General features: G+C 42.2%; 1 protein-coding gene across 1 annotated transcript; it reads right to left on the bottom strand.

Annotated features, from left to right (window-relative positions):
• Nucleotides 1–786: 786 nt before the first annotated feature.
• On the bottom strand, nucleotides 787–25,078 carry kdm7aa (lysine (K)-specific demethylase 7Aa). The gene is made up of 18 exons (XM_085376730.1): nucleotides 24,971–25,078; nucleotides 17,455–17,540; nucleotides 15,137–15,254; nucleotides 13,972–14,132; nucleotides 8,913–9,054; nucleotides 8,040–8,226; nucleotides 7,535–7,697; nucleotides 5,448–5,535; nucleotides 5,252–5,358; nucleotides 4,689–4,780; nucleotides 4,438–4,524; nucleotides 3,893–4,138; nucleotides 3,548–3,675; nucleotides 3,083–3,234; nucleotides 2,905–2,999; nucleotides 2,619–2,770; nucleotides 2,105–2,439; nucleotides 787–1,340 (listed from the first exon to the last, which is right to left on the bottom strand). Exons 1-18 carry the CDS (start codon nucleotides 25,066–25,068, stop codon nucleotides 1,252–1,254), a joined length of 2,526 nt encoding a protein of 841 aa, XP_085232856.1. The 5' UTR covers nucleotides 25,069–25,078; the 3' UTR covers nucleotides 787–1,251.
• Between the last annotated feature and the right edge of the window lie 1,045 nt (nucleotides 25,079–26,123).

Genomic DNA, 26,123 nt, shown 5'->3' with positions numbered 1-26,123 from the left:
AACCTAGACTATCCGCACATAGCCCATAAACAAACCAAAAAAACCTCTACAGGAACAAAGAGGACGAGGATCGACACAGGCTCTACTCAGCTGGGAAGGGAAAGATGGGTAGCTACTCAACAGATGATCACATGAACTCTAAAAACATCCACATTTACAAAAAATTTTTAAAAGGTTAAAAAAAAAATAAAAACTCCCTACAAAGGGGGGGGAGAAACACCCTCAGGCTCACTGAGGTTTTTAGGGTGAAAATATAATAAAATCATTACCTCTGTTCAATTAATAAATAATTCAGAATCCATAAAAACAATAAAAAAAAATCACATAAAACGCGAAATAAATTAAGCCAGAGTCGTTTCAGAGGTGACGACTTGTAATTCCTATGGGAAAACAAATTCACAGAGAGGCAGCATTTTGAGTGACTCCACCCCCACCTCCAACACTAGGTGCAGTTTTACACCTGTTAAAATTCTGCGAGCAGAAGAAACGCACCAAAGTGCTGCCTCTCGCCCTTACCTCTCTCCTTAAAAAAAAAGAAAAAAAGTTATTGCTGGTGTGATTGAGATAAAGAGGAAGGGTGGGACACAAGCATGAGAGAGTGGAGAGACGTACAAACAAATAAGCACCATTTTGAAATTTCAGTTTCACCACCTCCACCCATCCAGGTAAACAGACCCTTCGTCCTGTTCAGTTTGTCACGAATAAAAAAATAATAATAAAAAAAAAAAAATATATATATATATATATATATATATATATATATATATATAATAAAAATTAGGCCAGGGGAGAGGTGGAGGGGTGATCAGCAGAAGGGGGAAATACTAGCAAATGTGACACAGGTGATCTTGGCATCAGAAGCAGTGGACGTCTTGCCGCCTCACCCTCTCCTCCCGCCCCCACCAACATCTCTTTTTTTGTCCGTCCAAAATGCCCACAGGAGCTTCAAGTCCACCGTTCCCTGCAGCAACATGCTCCTTTCATGTTTTTGTCTTTAGTGTGCTTGTGGTAAAGTCGTGCGCTTGCTCGTTTCCAATCCGATACCCTGTCTCCTAAGCATGCACAGTGAGCGTGTTTTACGTATCAAAGATTTGTTTCATCTCCAGGCAGTGTCCATGTGATTTCATTTCTTTTTTGTTTCATCCACCCTCCCCCTGATATATTTTAACTGTCTGGTAAAAAATACACAAAACTATCTTCTTCTCTCCCCCTGCTCCTGACTCCTCGCCCTTCTTTCAATGTCTGGGAGGGTTACACGAAGACGCGGTTGTGTCTGCTGAGCTTCAGGATCTTCCCCAGTCTCTGCTTGGCTGTGGCCATGCCTTTTTTGGGCCGTTTGCCTAAAAAAGAGAAAAATGAAAATATTAGCGGGATTTATATAGTAACATCAAATAGTGAGTAACATTTCAACTAACTATCTTCTCACAAATCTGACAAATAATCCATCAAGTGGCCTAATCATGATGATAACCATAAGTGGCCCTTAAAACGGGCCCCTGACACCAAAGAAAGCACCTACTTTATATTACAATAATTAAAGAAACTAATACAAATTAAACTAAACATTGTCAAACAGCAAAAATGAAATAAAACATGATAATGGGGCAGGGATAGCTCAGTAGGTAGCGTGGTGGCCCCATGATCGGAAGGTTGAGGGTTCAAATCCACTGAACGGCTACCCTGAGGTACCCCTGAGCAAGGTACCGTCCCTACACACGGCTGCCCACTGCTTCACTGAGTGAATGGGTTAAATGTAGAGAGTATTGATCCCCGTGGGGAAATTAAAGTATACATTAATCGAAATAAAATATACTAACACTTCTTGCACGACAGTTAAGTCCTGGTTAAAATTTGTCCTGATCTTTGATCAGCTTTATTTTGGAAAGGTTTTTTTCTGTACTTTCTATTTAATTTTAAACAGTTTTTAAACACTGAATACCACCTCTCCCACTGTCAGAGAGCTAATCAGAGAGCTAATTCCCACATCCTGCACATTCCGTATTGAACCATGCTTTATCTTCTGTGCCAGTTAGTGTGGACTGAAACAGCTTCTCCATTTTTCTGCATATTAACAAGCAGAAATGATAAAAGTCACATTTCAAACCTTTTGTGGCCTGATTGCTGATTGGTGGAGGGTTCGGGGCGTGCCTCTTGGAGGGGTGCAGAGGTGGAGACATTGAGGGGTCACAGTATTGGTAGTCCATCTCTGGGCTGGGGAGCCCTTGATTGTCCCAGGCTTCGCTGCTGCTGTTTCCCTGGCTGTCTATCGGGCTCTTGTCCCCCTGCAGTCGGCGCTGGTGCTGCGCCTGTTCCAGCGGGCTGGGCCACCAGGACTCCTGGAGCGAGTCTGCCGTCTCCGACTTGGAGGAGCACAGCAGACCAGCCATAGACAGCATCCCCTGAATGGCCTCTGCTGTGCTGGGTGAGGTAGGACATTCTCTGTAGGAGGAAGACGAGACTCATTTTTAAAAAAGGTGCCCCGATGGCGCCGTGTTCACGGGGGCCTTTCAAGGATTTTGTTTTATTTATTTATTTGGTTAAACGGCCCACGGATAATCAGAATATTTGAAGAAGCATAATAGTACTGGTCACAGGCCTGCCTTGATCTGTTTCCTCACCGTTTGAGTGGTTTGTGTTTGTGCCTGAGTTTCTCGCCAGACTGGTCCAGCTTTATGTGCCCTGAGCCTGTCTGCTGCTCATCCTCGTCCTCTTCATCCTGGGAGCTCTCCGAGTCTTCGTCAGAAGATGATGACAACGATGACTCTTTATGCTACATTGGACAGAGAAATTTCAAAAACATGCCTCAGAAGACAGCGTAAAAAACGATTACCCAAAGTACACTCTGTTCAGAAACACTGAGCTCTTAAACCGGCTGTGTTTGTATAAATCCTGCACATCGTTTACCTCTGTGGGAAAGTCGCTGTCTGACTCGACATCTGACACACTGGAGTGTCCTGAGACTTCTTCCCCGAGTTCAGTCTTCATCCTCTCCAGATCTCCTGAGACACAAAGGAACACATCGTCAGCTAAATGCTTGCATGGCTACAATCGTCTGTTGGTTTAATATTCACTGAAGACTTACTGAGGAGTGCGGATTTCTCAGCTGTGCTGTGCTGTTCCTGACTGTCATACATCCTCTCAAACTTCACGTCCATGCAACCCTTGGGTGGGCCAACAGACAGTCCCTCATCTTCGGACTTTACAGGGCTGCTGCTTCCCGGTCGTCTCAAATCTCTGCACACACAAATATAAAGTTCATGTTAACATGCAGAGCAGGTGACTAATTTATATTGTAATAAACAAGAAGAGGAAAATAAATTGGACTCCTCATCTCCTGACGGCTGCCTCACAGCTCAGAAGAACAGGCTTTGTAGATTAACAAATTCATAGTTTCTGTTGCTGACTAGTAAACCTTTCTAAATTCATTTTTACTTCATGTTATTTTTTTATTCACCAAAGTGGTTTTATGTTGGTTTCTGGAGTTTGTCACCAAAACAAAAGTACTAGTTTGACTGGCTCTGCACACTGATTCACTTTGCTCCCCCACCTGATGATTCTTCCGTTGACCAGCATTAGCCGTATGTGGTTGTCTTCCAAAGACTCTGCAGCAGCAGCTGCAGATGCAGTTGACACTTTGTTGAACTTTGCGTGAACCTTGGCACCAAACGCAGGATCCTGGATACAGAATATTAAAAGTATTGTATCAGTCATCAACAACACACACAGAAGCATTTACAAAAAGCTTTAATCGGTGCAAAGCTGCATTTAAGTGAAGACTCCAACTACAATAATAAGTACATAGTGCACCTTTTGGCCTAACTAACGGCATTTTGGTTTCTTCCTTTAATGTAGATTAAACACACATTCTGAATGTTTGCTCCTTGAAGCTCACCTCCTCCAGTGGCCCGACCTCCAGCCTCTTCAGCACATCCCTGGTGTGCTGCTCTAAGATGTCCAGGTTAGTGGGTAGCTTGGGCGCATGGCGCTCCTGCTCCCTCAGTTGCCTGGCGGCCCTTCGAGCTCGCCGTGCCTGGCACAGCCTCTCCACCGTAGCTCGAGTGGACAGGCAGCCGTTTGATCCCGAAGGTACTCCACTTCCCTGAGATTTCACTAGCTTGCTACCACCCACTGGTTCCTCCTAGGAAATAAATGTAAAATAAATCATGCAGTGAAGGTTGTTACAATGTGCAAAAAATAAAAACAAAACCTACAGAATCAAATGATCTTTTTTTAATTTAATAAGATGTACAGATAAAGCACATGTAAAACTGTAAAGGGTCAAGAAATGGTGCAAATTAATGATGTAAACACTGAGATTACAGCTTGTATATGTCTAAAATGTGGGTCACTTTTATTAATCACTGACAATACCAAAAGAGCGTCAGCTTTTCTCCCAGCTGACACCACCATTTGCATGAAGTCTAAAAAGCTCCTCACCTCTAGGTAGCGGATTTCCTTGGTCAGTTCTTTAATGAGATGGTTCGGCCTGATATTGTCTGGTACCTCGCTGGTGGGTTCGTTCACCTGCAAAGCCGCAACAGTTTACATTCAAAACAGAGGAGTGAGCAGAGAATCTGCCGCCTGCTGCTGACAGATAAGACTAAACGTGGATGCCTCCGGTGACTCCTGTGTCACAAGAACCATGTGGACTGCAGACATGTGAGGTGTAATCAGGCAGAATTTCTCACCTCTCTTTTCAACCAAGTCTTCAGTGCACTGATTAAAGCCTTGACTCCATCCACTAGGTAGGTCGGTGGAGGACAGTTGTCCTCTCGAAGCTCTGACAAAATCAAAGAAGGGAAAACTGTCACGAGTTTTAAGCGAGAAAGCTTCAAACCTTTTAAAAACAGTAATGGATTTCCAAAAAGGTAGCATTAAAAGTGGTGTTCAGCAATGGAAATTTCCTGTGGATATTTTGTGTTTTTAAGTTTTGAGGGATCAAAAATAGTGGGGAAAAAAAACAAAACAAAACACGTCACACTTTGACCCTCCACTATGTATTAAAGGACTTGCAACCCTGAAATTTACTGTCATATGCAGGTAAAATTTTGCATGACTTCATTAAATATACTAATTCTGAGGGGTCAGGTGGGAGGAACTCATTGATTTTTCATGGAAAGACCCATAAATAAATCTTACTGACACCATTATTTTCTTGCCAAATGTTTTGAATTTTTATGTCAAAATGTTATGTTGCGACAGCTCTTATACACATCTCTGTGGCTTGTGGTTTTGAGTTTTAGACTCTCACCTTTTAGCATTTCCAGGAGGTTCTTTGCCACATACCAACAAATGGCCTCAAAATAGGGAAACTTAAAGAGGTCTGGGGTTTTCAGACGACGCTCCATCTCATAACACCTACAACGCGAACCAAACGTTAAGTGCTAAAGTCTCTAGAAAACACACAAAAATCAAGATGCCACACCAGTGGCAGGCGAGTGGTTTACCTGAGCTGCATGCCAATATTGAGGTTGTGAAGGAAGTTCCCTCCGAATGCCATGCAATCCTGAGAGGTGAGAACAGCGTGGATCCAGCCTGCAGAGGGCAGCAGAGCATAGACGTTTACTCAGCTTATCTACTCTCTGGCTTAGAATGATAACATTCTTAGGGTGGGGCAGAGAAATTACACATGAATACCTGAGGAAATAGGGATTTATACTTCGCTTAATCATATTTTCTCAACATGCAGAAAACAAAATTCGTGACAACAAGACTGCAAGAAACTTTTTTATCCTGCTGAGGCACAGTCACACTCAGCAGCAGGAGATAATGCTGTCAATAACGGCTTCCACCCCAGATAAACAGTGCTCCTAATACAACACAAAGTAGGAGAAAACAGATTCTTTTGGGGGGGGGGACTGACAGAGGCTGACAGACAGGCCTGATAATACGCTTGACTGACCTACTGTGCTTCCTGACCCCAGCTTAATTCCCACCTCTCCACAGCCTTTCTGCCAAAAGCTCTCTTTCACAATGCTGCTTGAGCTTTCTGAGAAAGCATGGCTGGAAGACTGATTGAGGACATCCAGCAGTTGACGGGCTGAACTGAGCTTTGTCTCTCCGTGTGCCGTAGGGGGGCAAGGGTGAAGGAGCTCTATGGGCTTAAAAAGTCCATTGAGAGACTGATGGACAAATAATGGTATGACTGGATCCATTAGCTTCACTTCAGCGAATCAAAGCATGCTTTGGTGTCATGCTCAGTTAGTGACATGACATCAAAACATCTTTCTACCTTCTTAATGCAACATCAGCAGCGCCACCACAAGGCTGCATAGTCACGTGTAGTAAAACGCCTCAGTGCTACTTTCATCATATGACATAGGAGCTCTGTCTCTCTTCATTTTTCCCTGTAATTATGATCATTAAGAACTGTTTGGGTTGTTGCTCAGGAAGAATTTCCCTCTCTGTTATTTTCCTTTGGCAATAATAGAGGACCTTAAAGGAGCCTGTATTTTCCTGGCAGCATCCATGGGAATCATGATTATTTTTCACTTTTAAATGCACATGGGGAAAAAAACAAAACAAAAAACAGGCAGGTCAGCAAAGCTGGCGCAAAACTGTCAGGCAGTCACCAGAAACAATGATTTAACATCAGCGACACAAACAGCTGCACGTCTGAGAGTGTGGAATTTATTGTGCTTGGAAACCACACACCATTATCCAAGACTTTAAAAGTACTTTGATGACTAGTGTGTTTAGTTTGGTTCAACTAAAATGTGTGTGTGTGTGTGTTTGTCTGGTCAGTGATGTTTGTTTAGGCTGGTGTGAAAGCTCTCAATCACATCCTGGTGTACCGACCAAAGATCCCTTTCAAAAAGGTGTGTCAGGATAGCGGACGTGACTGAGCACGAAAGGCTGAGCTGATTTTAAACCCACGTGTAATATTACAAATAAGCTATGAATACATTTGTCCAAATCATTTGAGCTCTGCACTCGTGCTGACCTGCATGTTTTACCAGTCAGTCAACTGTGCTTGCATCCTTTTTTTCATAAATACATTATCTTTAAAGAGTGGATGTTATAGTGCTGTAACATGCCCTATAATAACAATAACATTGCTCATCTCATCATAAAACATATCATAGCTGACTTTTTGAGCTAATCGTGACAATTAGTAAAGTACAGATGATAAGCTGCCAGTTATCCAAATTTGATTTCTTCATACGTCCAATACCTAGAGGTCTACATAACTGCCATGCTCACGGATCATAGCGTGAACATAAACCATCATTTATCACAATCGTCACTTCTATCAAACAGTTCTTGAACATCCAGAAGATGGCGAGGTTACAACTTTCCAACTGTTTGCCAACCAACAACCAACTGTTGTACTTTCAGAAAGTACAACCCCTGTCAGGTGGGACTTTTTGTGGGGTAAAATAATCTCCCTGGAGCTTAATGTGCTACATAGTTCCTGTGATAGAAATACAGAGTTTCTCAGGAGGTTCCCAGTTCAAACTGACCTTAAGAAAGTTTTGAAAGTACACTTAAAGTCCTTTACTTATCAAATGTGACATTAAAACACCTCACTGACCTGTAGGGATGAGCAGCGTGGTTCCTTGGGGTACAATACACTTGTAACACTTATCCACTTTGTCCCCAAAGAACACTTCGCTCTGATTGGGCGAGGAGCTCCATGCCTCATATAGTGCAAGATTGGTGAGGGTGGGCTTGATCAAGTAGAAGACTTTCTCACCCTGAAAATCAAAAGAAAAAGGTATTTAAGGTAACGAGAGGTTAAACTTGTGAATGTGACGGCACTGCTCTACTAAACACCCGCCCCTCATTCAATCACAAATTAAAGTTAGCTGTAGTTTTCAGAAGCGAGGGGGTGAGACCATCATGATGAGTGCTGCTGGCTGTTTTATGAATTAACTGGATGTGAGAAGCAAGGTGACCCTTCAGAGAGTGCTAGTCTGACCTAAAAACCTCAGTATTTAAAGAAACACTGAATCCCTGAGCTTGATGAACATCAGGGTGGCATGTTCCTCTCTTTAAAGGAGAAAAAAAAAAAAAGCTCTTTAAATCCACACACTCACCCAGAGAACATGATACCAGACAGAGGTGCCTCCAAAGTCTATGTGGAAATCTGTGTAGCTGTCTTTGACCCCCATAAGGCAGTACTTCTGGACAAAGGGTTTAGGGAAGAAGGAGTCGTCTGGCCAGTAGTTCTCAACCCAGGACAACGTCTGAGCCACGTCAGGAACCTCCACCAGCTTTGCCATCCTGCGGGTGATCAGAATCATGCAGCACACTGAGCTTAGGAAAGTTTTAAAAACATATCTGTAGGTCCCTGATTTAATCTCAACCACATCCAATACTGTAGAGAGACTCGACTCTACCCTCAACAGAATAACAAGTCACTGAGGTGAGACTGTAAACGTCCAGCACAATCAGATCTGATGGTAGCTGGTCTTTAACCTGCTAGGTGCCTATAGTGCAAAGTCCATACGATGTCAGACTGCACCAGTGTTAGAACAAAGCAGAATAATATTCTCGGCATTCATCGTTATCAAGCTGTCATCATATAAGGAGCCTCCAGCATGCTACATGCTCCCTCACCTTCACAGTACTCCCAGTAGTGCAAATGCCTGTTTTGTTGTGTGCTACACTTAAAGAGAAACTGAGCAAAATATCCCAACCTGATTCTCACAAATCTGTCTAAAGTGCACGTGTGAAAACAGCTTTGGCTACATCAGAAGGACTTTAAATCGAATGTTGTTCCATTTCTTTCTATTAACTCAGGCAACTATTAAATCAGCTGGAAGCTTCCATTCAACTTTACATTGATATAGATGGCCTTGGTAAAAAATACATCTGGAAGTTTTGTCAAACCTAGTTTGCTGACTCTTGAAGATACTTATTCCTTTTTCGCTTTTAAATCACAGTGACGGACCTGCAGCATGGCTTACTTCGTGTCAGAGAACTCCAGGCTGATGAGGTTGAGGACTTTGGGTCGATGGGGATTGGTGAAATACTTGATAAACTCGCTGAGCTTCATCTTGCTGTCCGCCTGCCGTGCCACATCTATCACGTCGATGACTTTGTTACCACCTAGATGGGAATGAAGTGCCTTTTAGTTTGTGCAATATCAGATTAGATGTTCTGCAGTCACAGACTCCTGAATGAAAATCTTCAAACTTTTTAAATGACTGCAGAGTAGGTGATGGGGTTCAGAGGGGTCAGCAGCCTGCTGGCATCCTCATGTGCTTTTAGAGATCAACCCCTGAGGAAAACTGGCATTAATATGGCAGCATGGGGAGGGGTTGTAGGGGATGCAAGCGAGACAATCTGTCAATCTGTCCAGACCACCAGTCCCAGAGGAAGGGGAGTGGGTGGAGGTGAGAGGGCTGCTACGTTTAATAGCTGTGTGTGCGTGGGAGATCTCAAGCATATAAGGAAATATGTCTGTAGATGTGAGAAAAAGTGTGCAAAAGCTGTGTGTGCATGTGTGTGTTTACTCATGGGATAGAAAACAGATGCTAAAAAGGAAAAGAGAAAAAAGTCAAAGAGAGAGCAAACAGCAAACAGCTCACAGTTGGGAGGCTACAAATCACACGCAGTGACACGCAGGGCCGGAAGTAAGACTGGGGTGCAGTGTGTAGCAAGACAGCTGGTGGTTGTATTTTCCCCACTCCCCTCCCACACACCTTTTTTATTACCCCTGTGCATACTTGTGTGCGCACACACACACACACACACACACACACACACTCTCCTCTAAAGGCCCAGCTGGCCAGCGTCTGATGACAGAGAACAGGTGGAGTGAAAAGCAGTCAGTCACACAGTGCGAGACAAAGCTGCCTGGAAACCCTGCAACGCCGAGCTCGAGCACTGGGTTCACAAACCCAATTCAATGTTTTTATTTAGTTTTTTTTTTTTTATTAATGTCAACAAACTAAAGCACCGCTGAGCCAGCTCGAGAGACACTCAATCTAACCGACATCCCACCATAAAGACAATGATATATGACGACACCCAGTTATGTTAAAGAGCCAATTAACTGAGATAATTGTTGCAAATATGTCTTTGTCATCAGACAGGAACCAGAAACTTGTTACTCACTGCATTAATTTTAATGTAAAACAATTATTTCCTCATGAATCAAACGTTTTGGGAGCAAAATGCTATAAAAATAATTAACTCAACACTGAAATCAAAAGATGAATCCTACTTTATTTTTGACCGTTTTGTAGGAATGAACATGATTGTAACTATGAACATGCACGGCAGGGTTTGTTATATTAAATACTGGGATGAGGGACTGGAATAGCTCCTTCTATAATAGGTTTTTGTGAATCGGGCTTTTAAAAAAATATATACTTTTAATAAAGTGCTGGTAATAAGCCATTGCCTGTCAACAGCAACCTTTACTCTTCCTCAAAGCACCAGTTGGGTGCTTTAACAGGTGACCTCAAAGTTGAGCTGAGTTTAATTTGGTATCCACCCATTTTGTGCTAAGTGTCATAAGGAAAACTCATATTAATATTAGTTTAAGCCAGTCAATGTGATCTGATTAGACAATAACAAGCATCAAGACAACTTTGATGGTGCAATACAAACTTGGTTTTCCCTTTCTGGTTTCTTTGTCAGGTTTTGCATAGTTTCATGTAAAACCTCAAACCATTTCTAAAAAGCTTTGCCCTGGAAGGAGTTTTTCAAAATCTCCAATGTCTGTGACCTAAAATGCTTTTCATGTGTGAATGAAAGACCAAAACGCATTCAAAAACCAACTTCTCCAAGACACCTTTCTAATGTGGACAGGGTCTCAGTGTAGTTAGCTTCTCAAGTGGCTTTGCTCATTTGTGTTTAGTTTTATTAGCTTCAATATTAGTTCAGTTCCTATGACAGCTGGGACATGCTCCAGCTCCTGCTACAGCCCTGAAATGGGTAAGTGGAAAAAAATTGAAGAATCGATAGTTTCAGGTTTGGCGTTTTTATTATTATAAATGAGAGGTTATTTGTCAGGGTCTCTGTACACAAATAACAATGTTCATCAGGCAGACTGTGCTAACAAATTCCATCAAACAGAGACAAAAACTAAAGACATTTTCTCATTTTTTTAAAATTTCAGTCAGTTTCATTTTTTTCTAAAGTTAGCCAAAATATTTTTTCACACCCAGTTTGAGCCTTTATTTTAGTTTTAATTAACTGTAATGCCCTTGCCAACATCGGCTGTCATCCTTCAGTTGAAAGTTTACATGCCAGTTTACTCTGAAACAGCTGGCATTAAACCTAATTTTCTACATCAAAGTACTCAAGCGGTCTAGAGGCTGGTCTCTGCAGCTGTCATCTGCATTCTTCCCCTCACAGAAAGAGAGAGGGTTGCTAACGGTGGGTCGCATTGTAACATCTTAGGCTGCGTCTACACAGGAAGTGATTTACAGAGAAACGGAAACCAGAGAAAGTTAAAAACATTCGACAACTACAGCCAAAAACAGGAAAAACACAGAGCGGGCCAACGCCAAGACAAACTTCACTCAACTTCGGAGCAAGCATTTGATACCAGTGATTGGCACATAACAAGTTAATAAATGCATAACAAGGTAACCTAGGCAACCAGAGCCTGTGTCCAGAGATGAGTGAATACTTGTTGGTAATTAAATAAATTAAGAATAATTAGGTTTACTGACTGAACCCTTACTCCTTCCTAGCAAGGGCACCTCGCCCTGGTTTCCATTCATTACAGTGGGGCAAAAAAGTATTTAGTCAGCCACCGATTGTGCAAGTTCCCCCACCTAAAATGATGACAGAGGTCAGTAATTTGCACCAGAGGTACACTTCAACTGTGAGAGACAGAATGTGAAGAGAAAATCCATGAATCCACATGGTAGGATTTGTAAAGAATTTATTCGTAAATCAGGGTGGAAAATAAGTATTTGGTCAATAACAAAAATACAACTCAATACTTTGTAACATAACCTTTGTTGGCAATAACAGAGGTCAAACGTTTACTATAGGCCTTTACCAGGTTTGCACACACAGTAGCTGGTATTTTGGCCCATTCCTCCATGCAGATCTTCTCGAGAGCAGTGATGTTTTGGGGCTGTCGCCGAGCAACACGGACTTTCAACTCCCGCCACAGATTTTCTATGGGGTTGAGGTCTGGAGACTGGCTAGGCCACTCCAGGACTTTCAAATGCTTCTTACGGAGCCACTCCTTTGTTGCCCGGGCGGTGTGTTTTGGATCATTGTCATGTTGGAAGACCCAGCCTCGTTTCATCTTCAAAATTCTCACTGATGGAAGGAGGTTTTGGCTCAAAATCTCACGATACATGGCCCCATTCATTCTGTCCTTAACACGGATCAGTCGTCCTGTCCCCTTGGCAGAAAAACAGCCCCATAGCATGATGTTTCCACCCCCATGCTTCACAGTAGGTATGGTGTTCTTGGGATGCAACTCAGTATTCTTCATCCTCCAAACACGACGAGTTGAGTTTATACCAAAAAGTTCTACTTTGGTTTCATCTGACCACATGACATTCTCCCAATCCTCTGCTGTATCATCCATGTGCTCTCTGGCAAACTTCAGACGGGCCTGGACATGCACTGGCTTCAGCAGCGGAACACGTCTGGCACTGCGGGATTTGATTCCCTGCCGTTGTAGTGTGTTACTGATGGTGACCTTTGTTACTTTGGTCCCAGCTCTCTGCAGGTCATTCACCAGGTCCCCCCGTGTGGTTCTGGGATCTTTGCTCACCGTTCTCATGATCATTTTGACCCCACAGGATGAGATCTTGCGTGGAGCCCCAGATCGAGGGAGATTATCAGTGGTCTTGTATGTCTTCCATTTTCTGATGATTGCTCCCACAGTTGATTTTTTTCACACCAAGCTGCTTGCCTATTGTAGATTCACTCTTCCCAGTCTGGTGCAGGTCTACAATACTTTTCCTGGTGTCCTTTGAAAGCTCTTTGGTCTTGGCCATGGCGGAGTTTGGAGTCTGACTGTTTGAGGCTGTGGACAGGTGTCTTTTATACAGATGATGAGTTCAAACAGGTGCCATTCATACAGGTAACGAGTGGGGGACAGAAAAGCTTCTTACAGAAGACGTTACAGGTCTGTGAGAGCCAGAGATTTTCCTTGTTTGAGGTGACCAAATACTTATTTTCCACCCTAATTTACGAATAAATTCTTTACAAATCCTATCATGTGAATTCATGGATTTTTTTTTCACATTCTGTCTCTCACAGCTGAAGTGTACCTCTGGTGCAAATTACTGACCTCTGTCATCATTTTAAGTGGGGGAACTTGCACAATCGGTGGCTGACTAAATACTTTTTTGCCCCACTGTATATATACACACAATATATAGTTCGGATTGAAAACAATAAATAGGTCAATTTAAAGACTTTCCATCATGTGTAGAACTTTTTGACCAATCTTTGACCACACACCGAGCTGGCAGCAGAAATGCTCGACAGCATCGGCGTTTACTCCAGTTGTCCCATTGTCTTCAAACTGGAAGAACTGTAATCCCACACTCAGACCCCAGTCACAACACCTGTGCCTTGGCTTAATGCTCAATAGGGCATGGGAGAGAGAGATAACGTGAGAAAGGGAGTCTGTAATCTGAACTTAATTATAAAAACACTGGTGGGCTTGGTAATGGGCTTGTAATAGGAGCTGGGAAGTAGCAGGCTGTTTCGGTAAGGAAGTGCAGTGGTCATGGAGAGGGCAGTGAAAGCTTAGCCGTCGCTCATTTAGAACGCATTCAGCCATCGTCTGATGCCTGATAAGTGGGTTAAAACCCATGAACCTGGAAACTGGTTCATATTGACACACACAGATGGCGCCTGCTCAGCAATGGCCACTTAGCTGGCTGGTGTAGCGTTATTTCATTAGCTTTTAAGCAGCTTCCAATGATGCTGTGTAGTCCAATCACAGAAGTCACATCCTTCCCAGACAATAAACACTAATGTTTTGTTGTAAATTACATACATACATGTGACAACAAAGCCAAGTTTTCTTACCCACATACTGCTCCACATCTTTGACAGAAAAAGTAGAGGGGGGTAGTTTCAGACCCAGACCCTCCATTTCGGTGACTGCTATGGGGTAGTTGAAGCCTTGCCTCTCCAAGTACCTGGTAGTCACCAGCTCACCCTTCATCCGTATCAGAATCTCCTCGGCACTGAAAACCAGATTGTAATAAGTTAATTCAAGCTGCCAGTGTTCTCAAAATAAAACCATAATGGTTTTAGCCATGCAGAGAGTTGCTTTGTTTACTTTACTACCCAAACCACAACACAATATAGGTGAAAATATTGTGCTTGTGGTGGTGGTAGCATTTTGACCCAAAAAGAGCCTACAGACATGCAAGCTGCTCTGTGAGGTGGTGATTAGGCACACTGAGAGGATTACCCAGGTCACTACATATCACCCATTTAATCCTAACGACAACCTTGGTTTTTCACCTGAGATAAAGTCAGGTGAGCCACTGACTTTTCATAAAGATTTCTACAAAAATGTGATCACAATCAAGAAAACTCTGGACCCAGTAATGTGTTTTTCTTTCTTAAAGCCACACTGTTTTGTGTGACTAAAAATATTCCAAAGCTACACATTTTTTCCAGAATCAGTGGTCGTGAAAATGTAAATAATCCACACACTGGAACTATTTTCTTTTATAGAAACAGAATCAATCAAACTCCCACTAGATATCTGTAAACGTGAGAACACAGAACAAAACAGTTTGCCTGGCTTAAAACCAAAAGAAGCAAGTGTGTACATATTTATGTCTTCTCCTAAATCCACTTTAACCTGTATGAGCATTAAGTTAAGAATTTCGAGTTTTTTCAGCAAATTAGAAAAACAATCCAGTTGGTCAGAAGGATTAAGTATGAGAAAAAACATTTCCAAAATGAAAGAGAGAACTGGAAAAAACACAAACAAATTCTCATACATTTGCAGTTTTTCTCTTTTCCTTTGTAACTTTCTAATGCAAAGCCTTACTTAAGCCTTTAACTGCATAGACAACTTTACAGGAGCCCAATTTTGAGCCTTCAAAAGTAGACATGATTCACAAATCAGAAAATCGCACTTTTAGTTTACCTGAATAAAATATTCCACTAGGCAAGGCCTTTAGAGTTTTAAAAGTGTGGCTCTTTGGGGAGGGGGGGGGGTGTTGATATCTACCTGGGGAATGTCCTGTTTTGGAGCTCCTTGATAAACACTGAGGTGCCAGCCTGCACCGGCTTCGATCCATCGTCTGGCTCTGTGTAGTCATGCCTGTGCCAGTTGTTGCGCTTTTTCACTGCAGAAAACAAAAAAAAGTAGGTTTGAGTTTCACTGGGCTGTCTCGTCCTAATGTAATAATGCCCTCTTGAAGCACCTTCACACAACAACATTGTAAATTATGCAGATCACAATCACTTGTCACAAGCACATTAATTCACTACTCAGCCCCTGTGCCCAGGGGTGGATATCGAGGGGTTTGTCCAATCAAAGTGGAGGGTTTACAGCACCATTCAATTAGCTTCTTAATGTCTGCCCTCAGGGTTGTCAAAGGTTAACCTATTCCCCTCCCCCCCTTAACCAAAAAAAAAAAAAAAAATCTGACTCGACTAACACTGCAGAGAGCGGCCTTCCCCCCGGGACTGTCCAGCATATAGAGACATGGGTGAGACAAGGCAGAGAATCAGAGTATGGTGCTGTTTTCACACATGCACCTCAAAGAATTAGGTCATACTTTCCGCTGTTGTGCTTTCTCACATGTAGCACACATCAGGAAATAGTTTGCTTCAGATATACTGGCTAATGGAAACACTTTACTGTTTAGGCTTCAGAGCTGCCAAGATAACAGATGCAAGAGGGTGCCAGGGCTCTAGAGTGCGACCAAATTGGTCGCAAATGCGACCAGATTTTTCAGTGGTGCGACTAAAAAAAATCTTAGGTCACACCGGTGCGACCAACTGTTCGAGTAAAAAAATAAAAAATAAAAAAAAAGTCTCTGCAACTCGGAAAGTCTCCGTGTGGTCAACAACAACATATCATGCCCATATCGTGGTCTAAACCAAGCAGAGACAGTCAGGGGCGGTACCTCTCTGATTGGTCATGTACGTTTGAAAGTGCAAGTGGATAGAGAGGGGTGAGCTTGAATAAAGCGATATCAATTCATTAAATCCTGAATCGACTTTTAAATATGAATTCCCTCTTTGCTGTTTTGCTTCCACCGCGATTTAAAAAAAAAAAAAAAAAAAAAAAAAAAAAAAAAAAAAAAAATCACACTTTATGCACAGCTCTCTCTCTCTCTCTCTCTCTGTGTGCACTTCAAGAACAGTTTCCCATCTCAGATCTCTGTTTTCTGCATTATTCATTCGCTTCTTACCCACCAATATACCGTTATTTACAGCACTCTTTCTTTCTTTTCTTTTCTTTACTTAAATGACCTCGGACAAGAAAGCCTTTTTTCTGCTGTTCAATACTGAAAATATTTAAACTTTTTAAAATTATACAATATTGCAGAATATTTTTAAGGTTATCTGCTATAAAAAGCCAGGCCAGGAAAATCTCCTTCATGTTTTTCTGTGTTTTTTTCTCAGTTTGACACAAAGGCATCTGCTGTGATGCTCACAATTCTGATGAAGTCTCATAAGTGTCAGTACTGATAAATGATGAGAATTATAATATTTCTGACAGTCTGAGGCAAAAGTGAATCAAAATCAAATGGATTATAGAAATCAGTGATGATGCCCAGCCCTAGTGAGTAGCCTAGGCCTGACAGAAGTGGATGTAGCTGTGGGTAATAAGAAAGGATGAAAAGAACTATTTATAACTTTTTGGTTAAGTTAAGGCCTGATCCATCTGAAATTCATAGCCAGTGCTCTGACACAGAGCCATCAACCTCTGAACTTTGAAAAAGCACAGTGTATCCAGAAAACACATTATATGCTGCAATAAATGCACTGCCCAAGTGTCCCCTCTCCCCACTGCCTTTCAGCGGCAGGCAGCAGCAAACAGGTCGTCAGAGAAGGCCAAGATGATGATTAAGTTTAACATTGTCTACAATATTGCCAAAGAGTGCCAAAGCACTTTAAGCACAAGATTGGTAGTTAATCATTTACAAATCAATATTGTCTGTATAGACAGCAAAACCCCCCACCACTACCACCACCAAAAAAAAAAATGCACATGTAAAACAGCGGTGTTAAGCTATGCGGTTGAAAAATTTGGGTGCTCCCAACTTTTGTGCTGGTGGTTTCTTAGGCGCACCAGTGCAACCGTCGCAAAAAGTTAGTCTAGAGCCCTAGCGTGCACAAAACAACTATTCATAAGTAGTAAATGCACACTAATATTTACTGAGATATTTGCTGCAATCTGACATTAAATGGACTATGCACTATGAAACTGCCAGGTTGCATGCACCAAGGTGTCTAGAAAAGTTCAGGACTGCAGTGTGTGTGAGTGTGTGCGTGAGAGAGAAAAAATGGCTTCAGGAAGCAGCAAAGACTCACTCAGGGAGGGTCCGTGTACGACATCACAGTTGGGACAGTGGTAAACATCAATATCCACAGCATGGTGCTCTTCTACCTGTACACAGCTGGAAAGAAATGAGATACAGAGTTAGGGCAAGTCCCCTACAGAGGTTTATACCGTTTTTAAATTGCCAGGAAAAGAAAACACGCCATCACAAGATTTTGCCCAAACATATACAAAGCATTTACTATAATAATGTATGTATGTAATAATAAACCCTACCAGCTGAAGGCATTCATTGCATTTACAATATATATGGTCTTTCCTTATACTTTAAAGTTCCTTCAGATAACTTATCCTGTAAATGGTGGCATATAAACCACTTTCAATCTAACGGAAATGAGTGGAACAGGTCTACTGCTTTACAAGCCCGTTCAGAAATGAAACGAGGACACCACAATCTTTATCTGACCTGGACAAGCTAAAGCAGATGAAACGCTCCCAAACTCCTGTCAAATGCTGTGTGTGTTTCAAGCAGAGATGCCAGGGGTCACAGGTCAAAGATAAAAAGAAAGAGGAAAAAGCAGCGCACACTTAGGTCAGGAGACCAAAGATAGCAGTTTTATTTTTTTCCCCTCCAACAAATGTTCTATCATTTCACAGTTATGGCTTCATTATTATTATTATTTTTTTTTTAAAAACAAGCTGAATGATCTGGCCTCTTCTCATCATATAATTTGCAGCGCATTTATCAAGAGGAGCTGCAGTACAGCGGTGTCACTCATGCTGCTACTACCCCTGAGTATCCTGCAACAGCCAAGCCACAGGAACCAACTCACATACATTCCTGGGTTGCATACCGGAGCAGCATGGGTTGAACAGCAACTTTGTTCGGATTGTGGACAATGTGTATAGTGTGATAAGCCAAAAAGTACAAACTAAAACTGAACTATCCTAATTCACATGACCATCCATCCATTTTCTACCACTTATTCAGGTCTGGCTCACAGAGCCAGCAGCCTAAACAGAGATACCCAGACCTCCCTCAACCCAGCTACCTCCTTCAACTCTTCAGATGGTCAAAAGAGGCAGTCCCATCCATCCGAGGGACGGAATCTCTCCTGCATGTCTTCAGTCTGCCCTGTGATCTCCTTTCAGCTGAACATGCTTGAAACACCTTGTTCCTTAAAGTCCCAGGATCCTTATTGGACGCTCAAACCGACTCAGCTGGTTCCCTTTTTATATTTAGGAGCAATGGCTCTACTGAAGTCATCACCTTTCTAATGAAGACCCCGAATGCTCTAAAGAGGAATAGGCGACGGTTGGACTGCAGATCAACCAGTAAATCAACTGCTCACATTCGCTTTCAGCTCTGCACACATCTGACAATCCTCCCGTGTCCTCCTTTCCTCACTTGTTGAGAAGTCCCTAACATAATTCAAACTCCTTCACTTGGGGCAACAACATATTACCAACCAAGCATGTAGACTCCACCCTTTTCTGACTGAGAATCGTGGCCTTAGAAGTAGAGCCCTGGCAGTTTAGCTTTGAGCTCCAAATCAGCCAAGTGTGAGCTGGTGATCAATGAAGCAAGCAGGACTGTGTCATCCACGGAAAAGCAAACACTTAAACTTCAGGCCACTGAAGCCTGCACCATCCAAACTAAGATTGTCTGCAATTTGTCGACTAGATGACTAATCACTACTGTCACTAGTGTGCACCTGACCTCTTCACTGATACCCAGTGCTGATAAATCTGCCCATTAGCCACTAGATGGAAGTTAGCACAAATCTATAACATTTCAGATTCAAACCCCCCCAAATGATGCAATTAGAAACTAACAAATAACTTAGACTCAATGCCCCCACAGTTTTCTGTGAACATTGAAAAAAGTAACCAAAGTAAATTTCAGTTTAGTTTTAAATTTAGCTTCCTTCTACATTTTGCCCATAGTGTCACAGTTTGAGAACCACATTAGTGTTTTACTTCTTCTGACTGCACGTGGCATCAATTTGTGGAGATTCTCTTCCCCTGAGATCAGTACTCCAAAAACAAATGAAGAAATCTTGTTGCTTTTTTTTTGTTTTTTTTTTTGAGAGAACCAGACAGACGCCAGCTTCATTACTGGCCTACAAAATCCCTTCCTGCAGCACAGCAAAAAGAGGTTTATAAACAGGTTTGTTGCTGATATAACCTTTGCTTTTAAAGGTGAAAGCCTGCAGGGGGGATAGAGCTGACCGAAGCCTGCTATCAGCTTTGATCTACAAGGAACTGCAGGAAAACTGTAAAGGAAATAAAGCAGAGGGCCATTAACTCATCAGGAAATGGTGAGCTTGTGTGAATGCCTGCCACCCCCCACATCACCCTGGTGCACAAACAGGATATCAACCATACCACACAAAATCTGAACTGTTGTTGGTTGGGTATAAGGGCAAACAAATGCATTAGTACAGTAACTAATTAAATATCCATTTAGCTGTAAAGAACTCACATTTATCTCTTTTGAAAGTTACTTTTCCACTCTCCTACAACATCCATAAAAGACAAAAAAAAAAAAAGCTGAGAGAAGCACTCCTGCTCCTGCACGTGAGCAAATGGATAACTAGCAGTAACAGTGTACAGTGTTTGGCTGGCGACTAAGCCTAGCTCATGTATCAGGAATCTTTGTTCAAACATGTGGCCGTTCGCTGGGGGAAAGCATGAGTCACAGCTCTCTGCCGCTGGGTTCGCTGAGACGTGTGAATACAGCGTGTGCTCTGGGCTGACGTGACCTTCTTGCTACTTTCCTTTATATAACACCGCAGTGGGAAATAAGGGCACTGTGCCACATACGCCACCCTGACTCAGCGCGCGTGTTACCTGTAATGATTACCACTTTAACCCGAGCTTGTGAGTCTATGTGGACTTGAGACAGCAAATGTAAAAATGGGAGAGGAAAGAAAAGAAAGGGGCCAAGTATTTCCTGCTGCCTTACTCGGGCTTGATGACTCACCACAAAGCGGGGTGAGTGTGCAAACAGCTCTTGAACCGACATGAACCTCATCTGCTCAGTCATACGTCATCTCAACTCATAAGATAGTGTTATCATGCATTGTAAGACAACAAAAAGGTCAGAGAGAGTACAACCAGGGTGAGCAACACAGATACCCCACAAAACCTTGCTTTATTCCCTGATAGAGCTGCCCTCTGACAGCACTGCAGCAGATTACCGAGCTAAACATCCCTTCCTGAATGAGCGGAGATGTGTGTACTTGGCTAAACCCTCGCCATCAACAGCCCCTCTCCTCCACTTCCTCTCATCAAAGGCCTCCTTCCTGTGTAACTGAGAGGGTTTATTCATTAGTCCACGCACTGTGAGGGGGTTCATTGTCCTCAGTGATCAGTGCAGAAACACAAAGGCTGGAGGCTGGCATCGCCATTATTTTAAGCTCTAAATAACCGCTCCGCATGGGGTGTCGACACACCTACATTAGGGAACTGGCAGATCTCTAATGGATGGGTGGTGGAGATGGAGAGGATATGAGGGCAGTTAAACACACCTGGCTGTCTTTATGTGCCCCAGAGGAGCACCTGACTCGTCCGAGTGCGCTCAGGCAAGGCTTACATAAACAGAGCCGGACTTGGACAGCAGTAAGAGCCACTGAGGTCTGACAGATGGATAAGGCTCTGTCATTCTGCCCTCAGGGGTTAAATCATTTTAGCCAGCTAGGCATAAAAGCAACATATCACCCGTGCATTGTTTACAGTTTGAAGGACACAGCAGGGCTTTCTGTAGTCAGCTGGTAAACAACAAAAAGAGGATCACTTTGTTGTTTATAGGGTGTCAGGGAGCCCCTGGGAGTTTTAAACAACTTAATTGTTTTCAGTGCAGGTTGAGCTGCCCTGAGGCCCGCAAGCACTGGGACTCTGTTTTCACATGTCTTCAACATGGCTGAGCCCCATTTAAAACCTAACGAGTCATCAGTCTTACGAGTGTTTGCTGCTGAAAGACGCAACACAACAAACACAGACTGAACTCGCTGTGCAGATTCACAGTTCATAACATACAAATTATTGATCTATTATTTTGGTACATCAGCTATCAGTTTGATATTGTAATTTAAAGTGGTTTTCTAAACTTCCTTTAATTTGAACTGTGTGGTATATTCTTTACTGTTATAATTCAAACTGACTAGTAATCAATACATGATGCTTTTGACCCTTAATCGACTTTGATTGAGCCAAATGTAATGTTATTTCCACCCCAATGAGAGTCAGCTGAATATAAACAAGAGCTATGAGGCTGTCTTTACTTCAGCCAATCAACTTATCAGACATCTAAACAGATGATCTGAAACATCACAGACAGCAGTAGTTTAAAAAAAAAGGGGGGGGGGGGGGGGGGGGGGCCACTTCCACTTAGCCTAAACACCAAAAAGGCTCTCCACAGAGGTGATCCATCTCTCTTTAGTGTGCTCACACTCTGTGCGACATTGACAGATCGCGCATTGAACTTGGCTCGCCGTAGCTCCCATCAGTCATTCGCTCCATCTCATTGAGCACCACTGGTCTATCATCGCCCCCACTGTCCACACGCACATTAGACAATGGGCAGACCGGAGGGCCTGACACCTACACTGTGATCTGATGTGACCTACCGGGGATTTACATCCATAACACTGATGTAAATTTGCATCTAAGAAACGCATGAAGCAGAGGCAGAGGCATTTACAGAGGCAGGTCTTGCAATCAGGTGAAGCTCAAAATGATGAATGGCCCTCAGACTTACACCTGAAATCTAAACCAAAGGGTATAATAGTGGGTTATACTGCTTCAGGGCACTGTTACCCCTGCAGATAGTCAGGACAAAAACCTGAAGGGGCAGCAAAGTAAACCAAAGAGGTCAGAAGATTAGTAACAGAGACCCTCAGAACATTTCTTCTGCAAACAATCATTTTGTATTTTTTTCAAATGCTTTTTTCTCATTCAGGTGTAAGTCTACCACTGTAGGCAATGTATAACTTTTAGATTAAAGTATTTATCAAATATCTAATAGGCACCAAAAAATATTCTGTTGGCCCATGAGGTTAAAGTACCATTTTTAGAAGCAGTTACAATAAAAGACAAAATTTCTCTTTTAGCACATAAAAGAGAAGATGTACACAATGTGGTCATTTTTAACTTTACACAATCTACCTTATTATCTAAGCACTAATTCCACTTAATTCTGGAAATAGTACTTTCCAGTACTCTGAAAGTAGTATTATGACTTTAAAGTAAAAAATAATAATTATTCAACTTTATTCTTGAAGTAGTACTTCTATCTTGTTCTCATAACAGTACTTGACTTTATTCTGGAAATAGTATTCAACTTTTTCCACGAAGTAGTAATTTTATTTTCATCTTGAAGCTACTTCGAGTAGTATTTCAACTTTATTCTCATCATTGCATCTGACTTTATTCACAAAATAGTATTCTACTTTAGCCTCAAAGAGGTATTTCCACTTTAGCATCAAAGCAGTAGTTGTTCCCAACTGGAAAAAGTATTTCTGTCTTCCTCTCAAAGCAATATGTTGACTATTTTCCTGAAGTAGTAGAGGGCTATGCTGTAGTTAATGTAGATTTAATGCAGTATTACAAATTTTGAATTATTAAAGAAATACTATAAACTAATAAAACTGAAGTGAATAAGAAACACAATGTGGAAACTAACTGAACCACAACTGAATAAAAACAAAAATGAATATGACTGCATTAAACTGTAATAAAGAGATTACTGAAAACATGGGGGGAGTTTATCAGGACTTTTTTTCAGCTTTCCTGTAACCTCACTCTTTACAAATCTGATGCTGATAAACCGTGACACTGATTCAGACAGCCTTACCACATTAAAGTACAGCTTGTTTTGTTTACTGAAACACAGGTGATAGAAAACAGGACACTCTCCAGCAACCAAGACAAAAGTCTCCCACACAAACACCAACAAGAACTAGCAGAATGAGCTCCTCCGCTTTCCCCTCCAATGGCGTGCCATCACCCACAGCCAGAGAATATCCCTTTCCTTCTGGCCTGCCTCGTGGGAAAGAGGCTGGAAATGTGGCCGTTTTTGGAGCTTTGCTGTGAGTATGTGCGTGTGTGGTGTGTATCTGCTTATTAGTCATCAATGGGGGAAGCTCCAACATTTGTTCCTTTTCTTGCTGGCAGATGACACACAGCTAGTCTGTTTTGGCGCTGACACACCACAAATCCTGGCTGCTGAGTTTTTTGGCAGCACACTTGGTGGTTACGCAATGGCTTCCGTCATTTCAACATGAGCAACCCCCCACCTTAAAAACCAAAAAAACAAAACAAAACCCAGATTATTGTATTCCTAAGCAGTCACTGTGGAAATGCACCCACACAGGCTGACTTGAAGAGTTGCCTAGGTCAGCCCATGGACTTAGAGCCACATTAAAAAAACAAGAGAAAACTGCAAAAGAAAGAAAGTCGGATGCTGAGAAAATCTCATGCTCAAGCAGTGCGTCACAATATTAGGTGTGGACTGAAATTTGTACATTTTAGGCAATGTACATTACACAACATTAAGATTCCCATCAAGATTTCAACAGCTTCCACCTACATCTACGCATGAATCACAAAAACATCTGCTACCTGCAATCACAATAGAAAAGAAAAAAACAAACCCCAAAACAAAACAAATACAACACACACACACAAAACCCAGACACGTGCCTGCTTGGTACCTTTAAATAATTCCCCTGCTTGCCACTAGGGGTCCGAGGCCATGTGCCTCCTCTTTCTAAATAGGGGGGTGGGGGATTTAAATTTCGCCAACTGTCAATCAAAAGCCAAACCATAACAATCTCCTCGTTTCCCCCACTTACTTTCTACCAATATCAAACCAGCATTTAAAACAAAGCTCATGTGTATTAAATAATAGATATAAACTACCAGCTTGCTATATAATTAACGTACAGGTTGTGCCCAAACAAGTTGAAGTTGTTTATTAGATCTTCTTGTATCATTAAGTTTAAAATACAACTCAGACGCCGCCCGAGGCTGCCGTTACCTTTAATAACCTGCCAGCTCTGGCACACTTTGTACACTAGGGCTGGTTTAACTGGATTTAAATCGACTGAATCACAGCGACATCAAAATTAAAGTTATCCTTTAAATAACTCTACGGAAAGGTAGTCACGTACGCTTTTGATCACCCGTGTTGACTGAAACAGCTCGGTATACCATCAGCTATAAGATCTACTTTCTATTGGGCTCTATTTAAGTAAATGCCGCTGATTATTATAATAACTACAAAGAGCTGGATCATGTCGTTTTGTTTAAACTTATCTGCGGCACGATGGAGTTCATTAATGTTGTTTTTAGGGGCGCGAACCCCCACTTTCGCCCGTAAAGTCGTGTCAATAGACGGTTTAAAACCCCCGTCGCCCACCGCTAACGGTTAGCACGCTAAGTTAGCCAAGACCGCTCAGAGAACCGTCGCCTTTTCTTAAAAAACAAACCGTGTTTCTCGCCTCCATGTAACTACACCTCTTTAGGATGTCGCAGACTACATACCTGCCGTGAAACCAGTCTTTACAGATGTCGCACTCGATCATAAACCGGCTCACATCGTAGGGCTGCCGGCAGACACAGTACAGCGGGGCCGCCGCCATCTTCCTACTGTCCCCAAACAACGCAGGAATGAAGCGGGCGGGGATTTAACCCAACATCCGGAAATACCCGAGGGGAGAGCCGAGCACGCACGAAATCCGCCATTCTGAGGCAATCCCACCTCTGACGTCAGTTTCCAGATTATGCATTTCCATCTGGTTGTGTGGGCACACCAACAATAGACGCAAACTTTTTTCCAACAAAGGAATGACATAAAGGGCTTGGTTTTAGGCGTTATGCTACAATCGGATAAAAGCGAAAAATCAGCCTGTAATTTAAATTATTCTGATGAAATAATCTCCATAATCTGCTATATGTATTATTTTACCATATTAAGATGTTTCTTTAGTCGTATTACATTTTAATATGGATATATTCATTGTGTTTATTGAGCTTCACCTTCCCGATTTTATTTAAATATTAAATATTTCAGATCAAACAAACTCTAATTTTAGATAAAGTTTTTTATATGATCATTTTAAGGGAAACATCTACCTGGCGCTGTGTGAAAAAGTAATCTCCGCCTAAACCTAATAAGTAGCTGTGCCACAGAACATTTTCCCAAAAGTCTCAGGGATTGTCAAGATGTTGTTGTTGTTTTTTGGCAAATGTGAGACGAGCCTTTGTGTTCTTTTTGTTCAGCAGTAGTTTTCTCCTTGGAACTCTCCCATGGATGCCATTTTTGCCCAGTCTCTTTCTTATTGTTGAATCATGAACTCTGTCCATAACTGAATCAAGTGAGGTCTGCATTTCTTTAAATGGTGTTCTGGGTTCTATTCGGACCTCCTGGATGAGCCATTGATACACTCTTTGAGTCATTTTGGCATCCTAGTGACTCCAGGGGAAGCTTCACCACTGTTCCAAGTTTTCTCCATTTGTGCATAATGGCTCTCACTGTGTTTCGCTAGGGTCCCAAAGCCTTAGAAATGGCTTTGTATCCCTTTCCATGACTATGTTTCCCAGTTGTTATTGAATTTATTTAGATCGCAGCAATGGTGTGTTGCGTTTTGACATCTTTTAGCCTACTTCCCTTCATCAGATAGGTTTTATTTACATG

Source organism: Diplotaxodon limnothrissa, linkage group LG17, assembly GCF_057381915.1.
Source record: "Diplotaxodon limnothrissa isolate DT_005_m linkage group LG17, D_limnothrissa_male_GT1.1, whole genome shotgun sequence".
NCBI lineage: Eukaryota > Metazoa > Chordata > Actinopteri > Cichliformes > Cichlidae > Diplotaxodon > Diplotaxodon limnothrissa.
Note: the sequence above shows the minus strand (reverse complement) of the source record. Positions and strands in the feature narration are given on the sequence as shown.